This window comes from Chelmon rostratus, chromosome 24 (genome assembly GCF_017976325.1).
Source record: "Chelmon rostratus isolate fCheRos1 chromosome 24, fCheRos1.pri, whole genome shotgun sequence".
NCBI classification, from domain to species: Eukaryota; Metazoa; Chordata; class Actinopteri; order Chaetodontiformes; family Chaetodontidae; genus Chelmon; species Chelmon rostratus.
Genome location: NC_055681.1, coordinates 2,245,142 through 2,262,492, shown reverse-complemented (window position 1 = coordinate 2,262,492; position 17,351 = coordinate 2,245,142). Strand labels below are relative to the sequence as shown.

The window sequence follows — 17,351 nt, the reverse complement described above, 5'->3', positions numbered from 1 at the left end:
CACAGTGCAAAGTGGAGGCAAACTGGCATTGATTCTGTCTGAGTACACCGACCTGCAGCTTTCACACTGAGAGGCCTGGAGCACTTAAACATAAGTCTGGCCATTTTTCGACCCGGACCTTATTTTCTTATCTCTGTCCGTCTCGCAATTGATTCTGACCAAAATCTCATCAGTTGCTTTATTATGGAGCTACTTACATCTTGTTTGTCTGGGTCCAGCTTTCCTAAGAAGTCCGAAGGTTTCGGTGGACTCCAGATATCCAAAGAGTCCCCAAAACCAAGCCTTTTCCAGTGCTTTGATCCAAAATGATTTTAAAGACATTATTAATTATATAATTATCTTATGTGTGAACTGAAATCTATGCATTATAGAGGAACAATGAGCAGGTTGAGAAAGACCTTCTTTTTTTGTTTGGGGTTGTTTTTTTGGCATTTTTATTTGCTTTCCTCATTTGTCTTCCATGTGTGTATGAAATTTGACCAAAATTTGCCAGAACCACTTCTTAAGTTCCTAATTACATTATTTTATCCAGCCAAAGTTCTTGTGTGGCTCCTTGTGTTTTAAAATTGGAGTTTCTGTTGTCTTCTGTTATAGTTCCAAATCGTCCAGAGTTTATTGGTTCCTTTAATCGAGGCCGGCAGTTGGCCATTGTAGAACAGCGACATCAAACTGGTGTGTCTGTGCTGCTGGACAGAGTCACGCTGGAGAGGAAGAAACGCTCCAAAGTGTGAGTTCATTTCAAGAAGAAAGATGACAACAGTGCTCGTTGTGCTGTCCATGAAACACCAGCCATATGCTGAAACATCTTTCTGTGCAACATGGCCTTAACTTCCCAGAATGCCATGTGTTTGACTCTCTACGCACCGCTTCCCGACTGAGCAGAGGGTAAAGATCCTGTGTTATCATAGCATTCGTGCTAAACAGGCAGACGTAGCAGATTTTTTTTCTTTGCCTAAGCAAACCTAAATGATAGCGAATGCTGTGCAAATATTCTCTCGTTTCATCCCTTTTAGACGATGACAGACAGATGTTGTTACAGCCAGCAGCGATCAAACAGTGGAGCTTTTGCACACCTGAGAGTGCACATGCAGGCCTTTTTCTACTCCGTACCTGCACTGCGTTCAGACTGCGAGACGAGAAGTTGCATCGACGCTGAAAACCTGTATAGGCCTACTGATAAACTGAGCAGGAATCAATACAGACTCGCACCGATCAGCAGAATCAATAATGGCATTGGTGTCAAGAAAATCTTCTCAATTCTCGAAAGGCGAAGCGTTACCCAGCCCGCTCCTGTTCGACCTGTCAGTCTCCTCACCTGAGGGGCTTGCATTCACTTTCTTAACCCGACATTTCTGTGTCTTTTGCGGGTACGTTGGAGCAGTTTCATGCATCTGTCGTCCGGGCGCTGTTGCATTTACGTTTATGTGGTTCCACTGTGATCGAGGAACACTTCTTTTATGTCTTCTATACATTGTTCAGTCCATTTTCAGTAGCTCTGCTGAAGAGCGTCATTTAAGTTCCTAAAATGTGCCATTTTGCCTCTGCTGCCATGCTTATTAACACCACATACAGAACTGTGGCCCTTCATGTGTCCCAAACCACAGCGTTGGAAGCCCTGGTCTGGAGTACAAGGGGGAACAAAAGGTTTCTCAAGGACGAGCCATCATCTTCCACCTTTTATCTGCCTCTATTTCATCCACTAACTGACAGAAAATAATTTCTCTGTTTGCTTCTTATGTTCCTTTTCAACAAGCACGCCTTTCACATTATGGTGGAGGTAAGAGCAGTTCAATTGAAGTTGAAACACTATTAGTTCCCCCCACCCCCCACCCTTTTTTTTTGGGTTCAGAGCTTGGTGTGAATTCTCCACCTCAATCCCAGACCACCATTTTGTTCTTCTCTTTGCTTTTTCGACAGCGTCTTGTTTACTCGGTTCGCAGCACATTTCTGTCTGTTGTTTTTTTTTTTTGCCTGGGTTTTATTGCATGGATGGATTTCTTTTGTGCTCCCTGCTGAAAATGTATTGTGCATGGTGGAAAGTAGCCGAAATGGCTCCGAATGCAGCCCCTTTTTTTTTGTATGAATGTCCACCTGTAATGTTTATGTAACGTATTGTGTGTGATGTGACCCAGTTTCCAGAACGGTATCTGCTAGACCTATGGCTCACCATGATTCCCGTGCTGAGAGACGGAGCAGACGTGTTTGAAACTAAAACTGCAGCCTGCTTTTCCATCTTGAAAGCAGGCTGAGGACGAGTGCAGATGCATTTTGCATAAGTAGGAGAATTGCCACTTACCTGGAACATTTTTCAAGTCAGAGTGTAAATTACTTAAGTACAAGAGGAGCATAAGCCTTCGCAAATGTACTTTGGCTCAAAATTTATCACAGTGGAATAGAAATATGGCTGCAGACATCACTGAAAATCCTCATGTAAAAAAGAGGAGGTAGCTCACTTTATAAAACCCAGACTCTGGCTTCTGGGTCATGTCAACCACTTTTTGGTTTTGATATGACCACAAGGTTCCTGGTCTTATCAGCAGCAAAATATGACCTTAAGATGGACCCAGAATGACCAAAGACGTTTTAGAGGCTTAATTAGAGACTCACTGCCCATTGTACGTCAATGCGTACTTGTCCACACCTAAACCGAGGGTCAGGGTTAGGGACAGACCAAACCAGACCTTAAGGATCTGTTCTGATGTAATAGATGAAGGTGTAACCCGATTAGGCCATGGGAGATGGTTGAGGGTTGGAAGAACGGCGTGAAGCAGCAGATTCTGTTTTCCTGTTTCCTGTGGTCTGCTGACTAAGTGTAATGCGCCCCCGTTTGAGGCCACGGCGCCCTGCGATCGGACAAGGGATCCGGTGACTCTCGAGGGAGGCCGGGCCCGGGGCCGGCTGCCTCGTCAGGGCGAAAGCCCGGAAGGCAGACAAGAGTTTCCAGAAACAATGCAGACACAAAGAAAGAAAAGAGAGCGCTAACTTGTTTGCTGCGTGGATGGTTAACTGCCTAAACGCTAGTTGAAACACGATATCAGGACGAAATAAAAGAAGTAAAATATAAGCACCAGCAGGTTTTTAATTCAACTAATCGTCCTCACTGAAACCTCCACAGACTACATTCTCATATATACAAAAGAGCATCGAAAAACAGATGCAGAGAAACATTTCTGTGAAACTATGCATTCGTACAATGTGTTCTTGAAGATGTTTTTCGAGGTGCCAACTTGGGACTGTTTGGGCCGCTCTGTAATCCAACCTCAGCACCATCGTGGGTAATTTTCCCCGTCATTTGGCTGGCATTCAGTGAGAAAGCAGTGTGTAGAGACAGCAGGTCTGCCTCGCAGCTCTGTGTTAGAGGGGAAAAGCTTTAAGTAAACACACCAGCTCCCACTCCAATCCTCTATTACCCCTTGCACTACCAGGCGGTGAGTGAAAGAGGCACCCAGCTCGACATTTTCACCAAAAACAACTTTATTCTTACAAAGCTTCATGTTAAATAGGCAGACATGTGCCGCTGTACTACAGTATTTTGCACTACTACAACCTCAGTTCAGTAACGGATTAGACCGGATGAAACTTCATCATCCCTGGGGAGCAATTTGGTCATTTCAGGAGCAAATAATACTATATAAATTAGGTATTAACAAGGCTAAGAGTCTACAAACAAGCCAGCAGCTCAGTGTACAGTATGATATTTTTTTCCCAGGATGGCAAAGGCATGACCCACCCTGCTCAACCTCTGATTGGCTTACCTGGATATACCCAAACCAATTGCAGTACAGTCCTGAAGGACAGCTGTGCTTTGAGCTAATGCTAATGCTTTGCATGCTCACAATGATAGTGCTAAAGTGTTAATGTTAATTAATAGCAGGTATGGTGGTTACTGTGTATCCCATCTTAGGAAAGTGTGCTAGCAAGCTAAAATTGAGAAAAGGTGTCACTTGCACTTCTTTCAATGAAGAAACACTCTCCATTTCTGATGGGAGTGATTCTATAGCAGCATCGATGCTAACCTTTCTAGGAGCTGCCATCATTGTTTTGGAATGAACAGTCGCTTCTCGCTGTCGTCATACACAAACCATGCCCCAAATTGCCAGTACTTCCTCAGTGGGCGCTGATTGGTCCAAAGGGGCCGCGAGCACATAACATGAAACCTGGCGAGATGAAGCCTCAGTGAAACCTCACTCAGGATTAAGGGGCTGCGCCTGGTGCACGTTAACTGGAACGAGCAATTTGCTGCAAATACACTGTAAAAACAGAGGAGGTAAAAACAGATCACTGGCACTAGTACAGCTCTTAGCCTGTGCCTCGTATCTGATTATCATTTTTATACTGAAATATTTGGCACTGATGGTTAAATTAAATGTACAGCAGAATAATATATTTGGATGTAATAATCAATGCAAAATATGAAACGCGTGATTACACACGAGGAACGAGGTCAGTAGCTTCACTGCCACGTTAGATAAAGGTCTTCAAACAGAACAAAAACCAAAGCAGAGAAGAAATATGGAGGATCAGCACAAGAAAGAACTGGAGGCCACAAACAGCAACAGCAAAGACTTCGGTGGTCAGGTCCAGTCTGTTGTCCAGGACGAACTGACACAGCTGAGGAGAGAAAACGCTCCTCTAAGAGAACAGCTGGAAGACGCGAACATGGAGCAGTGCATGTCTGACTGCAGACTCGAAGCTGCAGAGGAGAAGATCACAACACTGACGACGCAGCTGGAGAAGGCGTGCCATGACCTGATGGACGAACAAAGCTGCAGCTCTGATTATAAAAAATGGACATGGCAGTGCAGAAGCTGAAGAAGCAAAGCACAAACGCAGCTGCAAACGTGAGGACGGTTTGTGCTGCCAGTCAGAGCGCAAAGGCTTCACAGACCGACGAGAGCGATATCTGTCAGCTGATTCTGCAGCTCCAGAAGGCTCACGAAGATCTGCAGAAGTGCACGGCCAAACTCCGGTCCGGTGTGGACGATACCCAGAATCCTGGATCATCATGGATCTCATTGTGAACCTGCAGGAGGACTGGTTCCAACTCAACAGCATAATGCAAATATTGCATTTTGTGAAGTCTAACACGTTTAACTCGTTGATTTCCTGGATTGATATTGTGACATTTGAATGGTAGTTTTTGCATTTCATTTTCACTAAAAATAAAGAAAAACTCTGTTAATCTGATCTTTTCTGGGGGTCTGTACCAAACAAGCTTATGTTTGGAGAGTATTATTTGTCGGCTGGGGCGTCCTCTGCTGCACCAGAACTTACTGTACAACTTACCTGTAACAGGCTGCGTTATTATTTAACATGAATTAGTCTGGGCCTTGTCTGTATTTTGCCTCTCACCTATTTATTTCAAGACAGTTTCAATTCTTATTGAGATGATTTTGATCATCGTTATTTATGCAAAGGTCAGAGAAGGCGCCTCTCCAGGAATAAATGCCAAGCTAGGTTCATTTTGTTTCACATTCCCATATTTTTACATCAAAATCCTGTTGTTTTCTCTCTGGGACAGCAGCTAATCGTGTTATACTCGACGGCATTCAGTGGCATGTGGCAAGTGTTGGTCAAAATTCCTGTTCCTGTAAAAAGCCAAGCGAGTTATCAATGACTGGATCCAAACAGCTTAAAGCTAAAGATGATACCTTTCTTTGATATTTTAAGCAAGATTGCCTTTTAATTTTTCTGTCTTTTACACTTTGAAAATAACCAAAAAGGGCCAGAGGCGAGCGTTTGGGCATTCTGCATGGTCAGTACTCAGTTACAACCCCTCTGGCAAGTACCACGGCTTGTAAAGGCTTTTTGTAGCCAGCTGAGAGCCTTTCAGTTTTTGTTTGGGGGATTTTTCGCTCTTTCTTCCTGCGAAAGGCTCCTAGTTCTGTGAAATTCTTGGGCTGTCTTGCATGCGCTGTCCTTTTGAGGTCTGTTCACAGATTTTCTATGTATTTAAGTCGGGGGACTGCGAGGACCACAGCAAAACCATCAGCCTGATCCTCTTGAGGTAGTCCATAGTGGATTTTGAGGTGTGTTTAGGATGATGATCCTGTTGTAGAAGCCATCCTCTTTTCATCTTCAGCTTTTTTTACAGATGTTGATTGATGTGATTGATTGCAGAATTGTTCATATTAAACCGAATCCATTCGTCCCTCCACCAGTGAAATGCTCCCCGTCCACTGGCTGCAACACGAGCCCAAAGCCTGATCCACCCACCTCCATGCTTGACAGTTGGAGGGCTGTTCTTTCTCATGAAATCCTGAACATAACTGATCATTGTGGCCAAAAGGTTCTGCTGTAACTTCATCAGTCCACGGGACTTGTTTCCAAAAGGCATCAGGCTTGTCAGATTTCAGTGGTTTCCCCCTTAAAAATTGTACCAAGCAAAAATAATACACAGATCTTGCTTAAAATATTAAACTTTAACTTTACAAGTTTTGGAGATCAGTCCATCTTCTACTCACTGAACTTCTCACAGTAACAGATCATTCTGACCAAACTTTTGCACGCAACTGTAAATAGGAACTTATTGAACCTGATTTTGTAGAGTGTAATCACGCTAAAGGATAAACACAGATTTGAGGAAGGAATGACAAAACCTCTCTGCACCTGCGACACGTCTCCGTCCTCAGCCGAACAGAGCTGCCTGCACTGAATGCCAAAGTTCATGACCGGGCGCAACATATCAAATCGATAAAAATCAACCCCATAAATGCTGCTGAATGATATACAGTTTGCTTCTGTAGCTACAATAATCTTGTCAGGACAGGCGGTAAAAGCCGAAGCCACTTCTCCCTGTTTTACTACCCGTGCAGTTAAATGCGTTTTGGCTTGGCCCTGTAGCGCCGCTTTAGCTCATTTTTCACAGTGGGAAGACTTGGAGAGCGCCAATATTTGTCTTTGAGAGCGGTTGGGTGCCAAAACCTCGACCCGTGTGTGCTGACGTGCACCGAACTCCTCGGTGCGAGTGGTCTCGTCGTGCCGCCCGTATCGGCACCGGACCTCGTAACAAAAAAAGGAGGGATTTTATGAGAAGTTGGAAAAACAGCCTCGGATTGACAGGCGCTTTTCATATGTTGTCATGGTGCCTGAGTGGATCCTGTGGGCCTCGGGGGTTTTCAAACTTGCTCCAGCTTATCGAGCGACTTGTAAGCCTTCAGTTCAAGTAAAAACATGAACATCGGCGGTGTTGCGGGGGGGCGGGCGGGTGTTTCTTTTTACTGACACCTCTACACAGAGGTGTAGAAGTAAAGTCGAGGTTTTGCAGCAGCGTATCTGCTTTCATCAAAGGCCATCAGTCATGTGCTAGACTCTCTCCTCCACCTTTTATCCTTTTGGAAATGTGACTCCCACGTTGCATGCTTCTTTTTAACCTCTCTCTCTGTGTGCCTCTCTATCCTCGCTCGCCCTCTGTCCTTCTCTGTGAAGTCACATGTGAAAGTGATCAGCTTAATCCCGATCACCAGCTGTGTTTAACCTACTTTATATTTGGAACACTTGGCTTCCTTCCTTTCGCTTTTGTTTATACGGGATTAGCATGAACACGCAGACGCACGCATGAGGTTTGACCCGCCAGAGTTCGACGCGATGTTCATCAACCATCTTCATCAGCCCTGCTTCCGATTCATTCATGTCATTCGTGGCACTTGGGGTTTTTAGATCTTTCCCCGCCCACTTTTCCCCTGCAGCTCATTGGATTCAAACTGGCAACCCTCCAGTTACAGTCCCGCTTCTGTAAACCCAAGCAAGTGCAGCCCTGAGGGGTTTAATTGAATTCAAAATGAATTAATCCAAACCTGGCATGCTACGCTGTGTCCTCATTGCCTGAAAAACTTCACAGTAATAATAATAATAATAATACTAAATGTAAACATGCAGCACTTCCTAGACCAGACTGTGCTTTAACAATCAAATAAAGCAGACAGCAGACCCATAAAATAAGTAAAGCAAGTCAAAAAAAGGCAATGAGGCACCACAACAAAGAGGCAAAAAACAGCATGTTGGCAAAAAGAATTACAGGAGAGCATCATCACATAAACTGGAGTCTATAAATGTAATTTGTAAGATGTGATTTAAGATGTGAAGATGATAGTGATTCAGCTGGCCTAAGCTCCTCAGGCACGTTGTTGCAGAGCCAAAGAGCCCGGTCACCTTCAGTAAAAGCCAAGAATAAAGAATAACACCCTCCTCTCTGTCTCTTTCTTCCTCTTTTTTCCCCCTCTGCCCTCTCTCCACAGGATCCCGGGCCCTCGCCCCCGTCCCCCGTTTTGGGACACAAGCCGCTGCAGCTGATCGAGGTGAAAGCCAGGGGGCGCTTTGGCTGCGTGTGGAAGGCCCAGCTGCTCAGCGAATACGTGGCTGTTAAGATCTTCCCGATCCAGGTATTATAATCCAGGACGCTTTGTTGACTTGTGACCCTGTTCGTGAAGCCTGTCGATGAGTTTTAAAGTGTTCTAACAGTTAAACAAAGACGAACAGAAAGCTGAAAAACACACAAGCAGTCTTTTTTCCTGCACCTATGTGTGATATTTCATCATTCCTAACGCTGCTTGTCACCACCTTGCACTTCTTCCACGAGCGTTATTTGATGCTTTTGTTAATTGGGTGGCTCGAGAACAGAAATAACATCTGTATCCGTCCCTCTGCTCTCATCTAGGACAAACTATCCTGGCAGAACGAGTATGAGATCTACAGCGTGAGCGGCATGAAGCACGACAACATCCTCCACTTTATCGGCGTGGAGAAGAGGAACAACAACCTGGACCTGGAGCTGTGGCTCATCACCGCCTACCACGACAAGGTATGCTGTCCGCGGTGGACGCAAACCACCAGCAAACTGCTTCATATATTGATTCATTCTTTGTTTTATAACTCGCACTCATTGTTTTTGACTCCTCTTGCATGCTCCTTACCTAAACAGCGCATGTGCAAAGCTAATCCTCTGATAAAATGAAGTTATTGCTTTAAACCTGATTACCTAAACTAAGGTAAGATAGCTTTAGCTTTAGCTTCCTGTAGCTGACAGAGACGTTAGACAGGCTAAGTATGAAGTCATGTCTAACTGAGACCACGACTGAAACAAATCAGCAGTTATTTGCAAAATTCTAACACATTCACATCGTAAGAATAAAGTTTCACGCGTCCAAAATGATAAAAATGCTACTGGAGGAATCTGATTCCAGACCAGCTGCATGTTAAACGCCTGTTTTCCAGTTTACTGCAGAGCAGACTCTCTGATTTCCCGCCTGGTTTCTCCTGCTAACCAGGTTGTTTTGTGGTATATTGTCTCATGTTTATTGTGAAAGCTTCTAGAACTGGCAGCTAAACACTGGAAAAAAAGGGTAAAACATGCGGAAAAACCTCCACATTGTATTGATTCTGTTTGGTGCCTTAGCCAATCCATAATTAGAATATACTTCATGCTGGGGTTTTTTCTGTTTTAAGGCTTGTTTACCCAGAGAAGGTGGACTTGTGAGCCCCGGTGTGCTTCAATCACCCTCTCAGCCACAGCCTTTGGAGCATTTGGAGCTTTTAAGTGCCTCAGTGTTCAGAGGGTCATTACCAGCGAGGTGGGGAGCGACTCTCATACGCTCCACTTGCTTGAATTTCCCAGCGAAGGATTTGAATCACTGTGTTCAAGAAACCTTCCCTGCGTGTAGAAAGGTTGAAAAATTAAAGGTTGTGGGTGTGGCGGCGAGGCTTTAACGCGACAATACAACTCTTGGTAACACTTAGCTCTGCTGCTCTTGATTTGTAGAAGCTCTCCAAGCAGAAACAACACTGAAGGAATTTGTGTTTCCGGAAAGGTCATACCACCAGTTATACATCCGAAACACAGTTTAGTGCCCTGTCAAGCACGCACTGTAATTATTTTGTAAGCAGAAGCCTTTAGAGGATACATAAGTTAAACTTTAACCTACAAAAATCTCTTCCTTCCTGCCAGTTTTTGAGAGCAGGTGTCAAAGTCAGTTTGGACTGAAGCTCAGCTTACGTAACGCAGCTGGAGCCGTGATTGCAGGGTTCAGCGTCTCCTTGACAGCTGATTTATGCCTCCATGTTTGATGCATCTGAGCAGTTTATTGCGCTGAGGTTTGCAGTGGCTGTAGCATGAAGTGGCTTGCTGTGAAGGATACGAGCACCTCCAAAACTCCCCATATTTGAATTGGTTCACATCTTGGATGATGCATAGATATTAATAGCTGTCGATGGCTGTCTTTTGAGCAGGTACTGCGCAATTTTACAGGAATTAAGACGACATTAAAAAACACTAAACAAAGCCAGGTATCCACACACACACACACACACATGCTAGAAAGCATTAATCCCAAAAACAGGACACCTGAACTGATCAGATTGAATTGGTTTCTGCATCTGTTAGAGCTGCCTGCCCTCTAGTGGTCACTCCTCTAACTACATCTGCCTTTGCTCTTGCCATAAATGACCTTGTATCATATTGACATTCATTATGTAAGAACAAAGACATGTATTGAGGATAAGGAATAAAAACAGATGCAGCTCGAAACATCAGGGTTGAACTCTCTGCTATAAATGTATTCTTTGGAGCAGTTCTATGTGTACTGCAGTATTTAGCACATCTCCAGGTGTGACCAGGATAGAAAGATGCTCACCTCGCATGCAAAGAATTTCTCGGCAGCTGTCGGCCGATGAAAGATGCGTCTCTGCAAAGTAAAATAGCAGAAAAACTTTCTGGAAATTTAAGCAGGTCTGTGCTGATAAAGGACCTGCGTGCTCAGCAAACCTGCCTCTGATAAATGGAGATTAAAGAACAATGATCAAACACCACAACAGCGAGTAGATAAATGAATAACATTTATCAGCCGTGTTATTCACCACCAACAATAAATGTGCAGGATGTTGGCTCGGTGACAGAGGGTGACCAGAGGACTGCACTGTGGCTTTAGGAGGACACCCGGGCGGTAGTAAATTTCATTTATCACCAGGCTCCAGAATCACCTCCCAGGTTTCAACTCTGAATCATACAATCAAAAGAAAAGTTGGATTTCTCCAAGTCCTTTTATTTCTTTTGTGAAATCCAGCACTGTTATTATTGTGGAGTCACTTCCTCGATGTCACCCTCGTTTCTACATTGTGTTGATCTGGTAAATTCACTGAAAATAAACACATGTTTAAGTATATTTAAGAAAAATGTCAGACATATTTAATTCAGACAGGGTTTTCTTGCCAACATGGATGCTTCTGCTCATAAATCTGTTTATTCTATGGATCCATAAATTCATATCTGGCTGATTGAGTTTAAAACCTGCCAAGGTTTGCATTAAGTTACACATATTCACCATTAACTAGCAGCATTTTTAGTCTTTATAAAGCACTTGTTAATGCCTTATTCTGCATGTTCATACTTTACAACTACTAGACCGTTAACTCAGAGTATCAGGCATTAATAAGTGCTTTATGATGACTCATAAACTAATATATATGCTAATAAGCAACGTGTGTGACAAGAATGTGTCAAAGGAAAATGGGCCTGGGTCTCAGCTGCCTCTTTTCTCTCGCCGCCACCCCACAGGGCTCGCTGACAGACTACCTGAAGGCCAACGTGGTGTCGTGGAACGAGCTGTGCCACATCGCTCAGACGGCCGCCCGCGGCCTGGCCTACCTCCACGAAGACATCCCGGGACACAAGGACGGACACAAGCCCTCCATCGCCCACAGGTGCGCTGTCAAAACATCTGCGAATTGAGCCGCTTTTATGGCGACGGGAGCGTCGCGTTGACCTGCAGGAGTTCTGCGCTCTGTTTGACTGATGGTGTTTTCCTCGTTTCTTTCTGTGTTTCAGGGACATTAAGAGTAAGAATGTGCTGCTGAAGAACAACCTGACAGCCTGCATAGCTGACTTTGGTCTTGCCCTCCAGTTTGAAGCAGGAAAATCAGCAGGGGACACACATGGACAGGTACAGTCAGACGTTAGTGGTTGTAATCGTGGTGCTTTTAATGTTTCAGTGGGTTTGACTGGAGCTCCGTAGAGACCTGTGTACTTAGGCAACATTACTGAGTCACCATTATCAATATTGATTTGTGAAAATACCCGACAGCGCCTGTGGGTGGCAGCGTGGGCCAACACTCTCAGCAATGAGGACTTGTTCTGTTCCTGCACAGACCCTGAAGGTCCTGGAAATCTTGCTAAATAATTTGAAGCACCTGTAGGTGATAACAGATGTAGGCCACTCCCACTTTATCAGTTCACAGGTGTGACACGTTTAATCTCATCTGTTTTGTTTCAGCGGAGCCCAACTTTGAATATTTTTAGTGGTTATGAAAAGTCGTGCGTCATTTGAACTGATTCGCTGTTTTGCTTTGACGTATCTGCCAACGAGGCAACAGCGTTGACACGTGTCACTTTTTGCCGCATCAGCCCGTCTGTCAGCTGTGTCACGGCTTTCTTCTTCCTCGCTGCTCTTCTGCATGCTCTTGAGCTTTTCCCTTTGAACCTGTAGGTGGGAACGCGGCGCTACATGGCTCCCGAAGTCCTGGAGGGAGCCATCAACTTCCAGCGCGACTCCTTCCTGCGTATCGACATGTACGCCTTCGGCCTCGTCCTCTGGGAGCTCGCGGCGCGGTGCACCGCCGCCGACGGTGAGTCTGACGCACCGACACAAGAACGCTGAAATCCGTTTTGTCGTGTTCTCTGTTACCGTACTCCACGTTAAGTGTAATTCGGGACGTGTGCGTGCATCAACAGGGCCGGTGGATGAGTACATGCTCCCCTTTGAGGAGGAGGTGGGTCAGCATCCGTCTCTGGAGGACATGCAGGAGGTCGTCGTTCATAAGAAACTGAGGCCCTGCCTGCGAGACTGCTGGCAGAAACACACGGTGAGCGGCGGAAAGCTAAAGCTGATTTTAACTGCAATGTTTTTCTAGTTTTGAGCGTGTTTGGAAATTACAGACCATGTGAGTTGCCCTGAACTCATCGGGGAAGGTGTCACTGACCTGCCGCTCTCTCTCAGGGTCTGGCCATGCTGTGCGAAACCGTCGAGGACTGCTGGGACCACGAGGCCGAGGCCCGCCTGTCCGCCGGCTGCGTCGAGGAGCGCATCGGCCAGATGCAGCGCCAGGCCCCCGTCATCGGCCCCGAGGAGATCGTCACGGTCGTCACCATGGTGACCAACGTGGACCTCCCGCCCAAGGAGTCCAGCTTATGATCGGCCAATCAACCGACAGCGGATGAGCTAGCAGAAACACGGATCAACACGAGGGGATGAGCGGCCGACCCTGGTTGGTTGGCGTAGTGTTTTTTTTTTCTTTCTTCTTCTCTTTTTTCCGTTTCTTTGGTTTGTTTGTTGTTTTTTTTCCGTTTTGTTGTTTTAAGTGCGGGCCGCTACTCGCGTTCAGGAAACACCCTGCGCCCACCTCACCACATCAGTTGATACCCACCTCATTTTGATATGCGTGCCTGAGGATTTTAACACTTCAACGGCCGAGACTCTCTCATCCCGAGCGAGCGACGCCGAAACGACGCCGACGAGCGTGAGAGCGCCGACGCGCCAGGACGAACACTTTTACCATGTGTTGTTTTTATACGCATACACTCACACAGGAGGGCGACCTGGTCCGCTCGGTTTTCTACGGAGAGAGGAGGCCCGGCGGAGGAGTTTCACCGAACTCTCAGCGCATTTTAGTGTAAAAAACAAAAAAAAGAAAGAAAAAAGACGAGCACCTGGCTCGGGATACATTTGCTGTTTTCTCGTGTGCGTTTTTTGAAGAAACGACTATCGTTCTGCCAATAAGCAACGGCTTCTGAATGTTTATAGTGTAATGCTGCTGTACGTAGTGTATTATGGACCCAGACAACTTGGTAATCAAGCTTATTTTAAAGGGGCGAGGGGGGGAGGGGGGTCCATTTTCAAGCATTATGACGATAAAAACCATAAACCTCCTTCAACCAGGTATACCTCACTTCAGACGGACACAGTTTAAATTAGTCCCTCTCCCTGCTCACAGTCATCGCTCACACTTTCCACGAGCTCGGCTCTCGACGTTCAGGCGCTCCGCTGTCGGCCGCGCCGCTCGTGGGTTCACGTGGTCGGCAGAGCCTCGGCGTGCGTGGCCGCGCACGCCGTGAACACAAGTGTTTCTCCCCTTCTTTCCTGCCATTTCTCACTCCCACGTTTAGTTCTGCTCCTCTTTGATTTGTGACTGAATAACGACTTTCTCCTTTTTGTTAGTTTGATTATTTTTTTCTCTCTTTGAGATTTTCTTCTGATCGTAGGAAAAAAAAAAAAAAGCGTACCCCCATGATGAAGTTGTCGTTTAAAGTGATTTTTCCGTTTTGGTTTGCCGTGTCAGTTGTCACCGGTGTAATAATATCTGTCGCTGACAAGCCTAATTTTGGCCGTGAGATCTGGATATACAGTTTGTGTGTTATTATCTCTCTGGATTAGCGCTGGGTACCGACTCGTGATGCCTCTGATGTTTGGCGTTGGTATGAAAACGCAGATTCTTCTTCTTCTTCTTATCATTTTGTGACATCAGTTACGTGCGGCCTGATTCTATTGAGGAAAAGCAGACGAGCGAAGTGGGTCATGGGTGTGTGGGGGGATCGGATTTGAAGTTTTGAGGAGGGGTACCCAGCCCTACTTTGGAATTATACCTGTATTTAGCTGAGCCAGCTTGCTTTTGATTTGATTGCACACATCTTTTTTGGATTACTATCAAGAGTTTTCTGCTCTCTTTTGATACACCTCAGGAATCTTTGCTACTCACCACCTCCTCACATCCTCTGCCTCCTCCTCCTCCTCATCCTCACCTGTCTCGGACTGGAATACCTCCTCTCTCGCTGATTCTTAACGCTTCTTCTTCTTCTTCTTCTCTCTCTCTTTCCTCATCTCGGCTTGTGAGGGGTTAGCCCGTGGTCAGACCTGGTCAGGAAGTTAGCAGTTAAGTCCCTGTAGATCCAAACCATCTGGTCTGGCCTGAACCTTGAGAGCTAGTTAGTTTGCCAGTGTGGGCCGGGTAGCAGCAGGCTAAGCAACATTTCCAGCTCCTCCTGGGGGTTCCTGCAGCCTTCCCAGGCTGGTGAGATATATAATCCCTCCTGCGAGCTCTGGGTGGGCCCCTGGGTCTTCTGCCTGGAGAACCTCCAAAGGAAGGCACCCTGATCAGGTGCCTGGACCACCTCCTGATGCAGGAGCGCCGGCTCTGCTCCTCAGTCTCTGAGTCCGAGTCCGGCCCCGTCTGGTTCTGGACAGCTGATTGGACAGGCAGCGTGTCTCGTGTCTCCAGAATTAGACACGAGCTGCTCTCAGTTATAACCGAGTGTCAGGTGTCAGGTGCGTGGATGGTTTTGCCGCCCCGCTGAAACCAACCAAACGGTCGCGCGGCTAGCTGCAGTTAGACGAGCGGAGACGAGGATTCCCTCTTCCTCTTTCATCCTGGTGCCATCTCTACGTGTCCATGTTAGTTACTCTTGTAGATGTCAGGCAAAACGGATGTATCTGTCATTGTTGTGAAGGCAACAGTGACACCTTTGAGTCTTTATTTCCTCTGAGGGACATTGAACACTGGTGCCGGCAGACCTGCAGTCTCTCCTCAAGCTTTGGGACGGTTTCACAGGACGCAGTTTAAAATCAGGCGTTTCAGGATCGAGCTTTGCGGTCGGAAATACTAAAAAACATGAAGAAACTTCTTTCTGCCGTACCATTTCACATTCAGGGCAATATATGATGATACTTCATTTTAAGCGCTCAAGGAAATAAGGGCCAAGTAAAATAATAAAACAGTCGTTTCTGCACAGCGAGCAATCAGGTCTAAAACTGGGCGCCATATTTCTTGTGAGCGCTTATCTGTACCCCGACCATTCTGCATGTTATAACTCGTTTCTTCTTCGTACGGCCAATTTAGCTTCACATTAACCAACAAAAGGACCTTCAGAGTTCAGACGCCGAGCGTGTTTGTATTAATGCTCCTGCTGCACCTTTAAAACAGTGAAGATCAGGGAGAGACAGCAGGAGTCCGACAAGTTTGAGGGTTTATTTCAGCACATGATACGAGCACTGCAACAACCCCTGACGGAAGTAGAAGCCATCATCTTGTTATTTCCTCACTGTAGCACGAGTACGATATTTGCATCGATATCGCTTCCTTTTGCTGCTGCTGTTTAACTGCTATTCAAAAACAGCCATCATCGAGGGTCCTCATGAAGCTCACACAGTCAGGGACGATCAGTACTGCAAACCCCAGCAGCCCTTCAATAAGCACTACCTCACTCGCAGGGATTTCTTCGGGGTAGAAAGAACGGCAAATAAACCAAAATCCTAACCAGGTTCCTCCAGTCGAAAAAGATTCAAATTCTTCGAGTAGTTCTTGAACTGGTTCCAGTTTGAGGGATTGTTTCTAGTTTTCAAGTTTGAGATAAGAGGCAAAGGCAAAATAAGGCGAGAAAAGAAGTTTCCTCATCTTTACCATGATGCAGTATCTCGTTCTGTGGAACTTTTCCGTGATTGTACGAACGCTGAAACAGGAACCGGATCCTCCACACGTGCTGACTGGCAGTATTGCCCCTTTTTCTCCCCACCTCTGTGCCCTCAAATGCAAAACGTACCAGTATTTCAGCAGCCAAGTGAATTTTAAAAACTGCCTCATGTCAGTTGGTTACCTGCCAAAGTGGCCGGCGGAGTCGACGGACCTACCAGCCACAGCAAAAACACAAAACAAAAGACGTAACGTGCCAGCGTCCGGTTGATGGTGGTGGAGCGCGGCGGAGCTTGAGTTTAAACTGCGCCTGAGAAACCGACCCAAACCAACAGATACCATTCAGGGATTCAGTACTATGCTTTTCTAAGTTCTCGCGAGTTATATGCAACCAGTGCCGCAAACTACCCTACGCTTCTGTAGGATCAGCTGCAGGAGCGACTTTCAGAAAACACACACACACAAATAACTTGTAGCATTTTAATTTTTTTTTTTAATCCGTGACCTTGCATATTGATATATGTTGTATTTATTTTTTAATTTACAGGCCTGAGGTTTCGGGGATCAGAGCTCAGGTGCAACTCGGAATAAAGTTGTAAGAGTTGGCACGGTTTCTGGTTGTCATTGGGGGAGGGGGGGGGGGGGTTGCGTTGGGGTGGGTGTTCGGTTGTAATTCAGGAAATACTTTCATTAATTCAAAAAGAAAAGATATAAAGTGTAACATGCTTCTTTCTATTCAGTCTATGGACAAACGACCGAGAATGAATGTTCTTCAGACTCCTGGATTCCAGTATTGTGTGTACTTTGATGGATTGAGCCCGGCCCTGTGTACCTTTAGAGGGCTTTGCGTTTGGCTGGTTTCGTGTGATTGTGCCCTGTCGCCGTGGAAACGAGTAAAACCG

The 17,351-nt window shown here is 45.9% G+C and overlaps 1 protein-coding gene across 1 annotated transcript in view; it reads left to right on the top strand.

Annotated features, from left to right (window-relative positions):
* Positions 1-17,054, top strand: part of acvr2ab (activin A receptor type 2Ab) — a 43,851-nt gene extending 26,797 nt beyond the window's left edge. The window contains exons 5-11 of the mRNA XM_041965844.1: positions 8,238-8,381; positions 8,657-8,800; positions 11,549-11,694; positions 11,819-11,933; positions 12,477-12,615; positions 12,722-12,852; positions 12,987-17,054. Coding sequence (XP_041821778.1) covers positions 8,238-8,381; positions 8,657-8,800; positions 11,549-11,694; positions 11,819-11,933; positions 12,477-12,615; positions 12,722-12,852; positions 12,987-13,181 — 1,014 coding nt within the window. The 3' untranslated portion in view covers positions 13,182-17,054. The remainder of the gene's footprint in view (positions 1-8,237; positions 8,382-8,656; positions 8,801-11,548; positions 11,695-11,818; positions 11,934-12,476; positions 12,616-12,721; positions 12,853-12,986) is intronic.
* Positions 17,055-17,351: the final 297 nt, after the last annotated feature.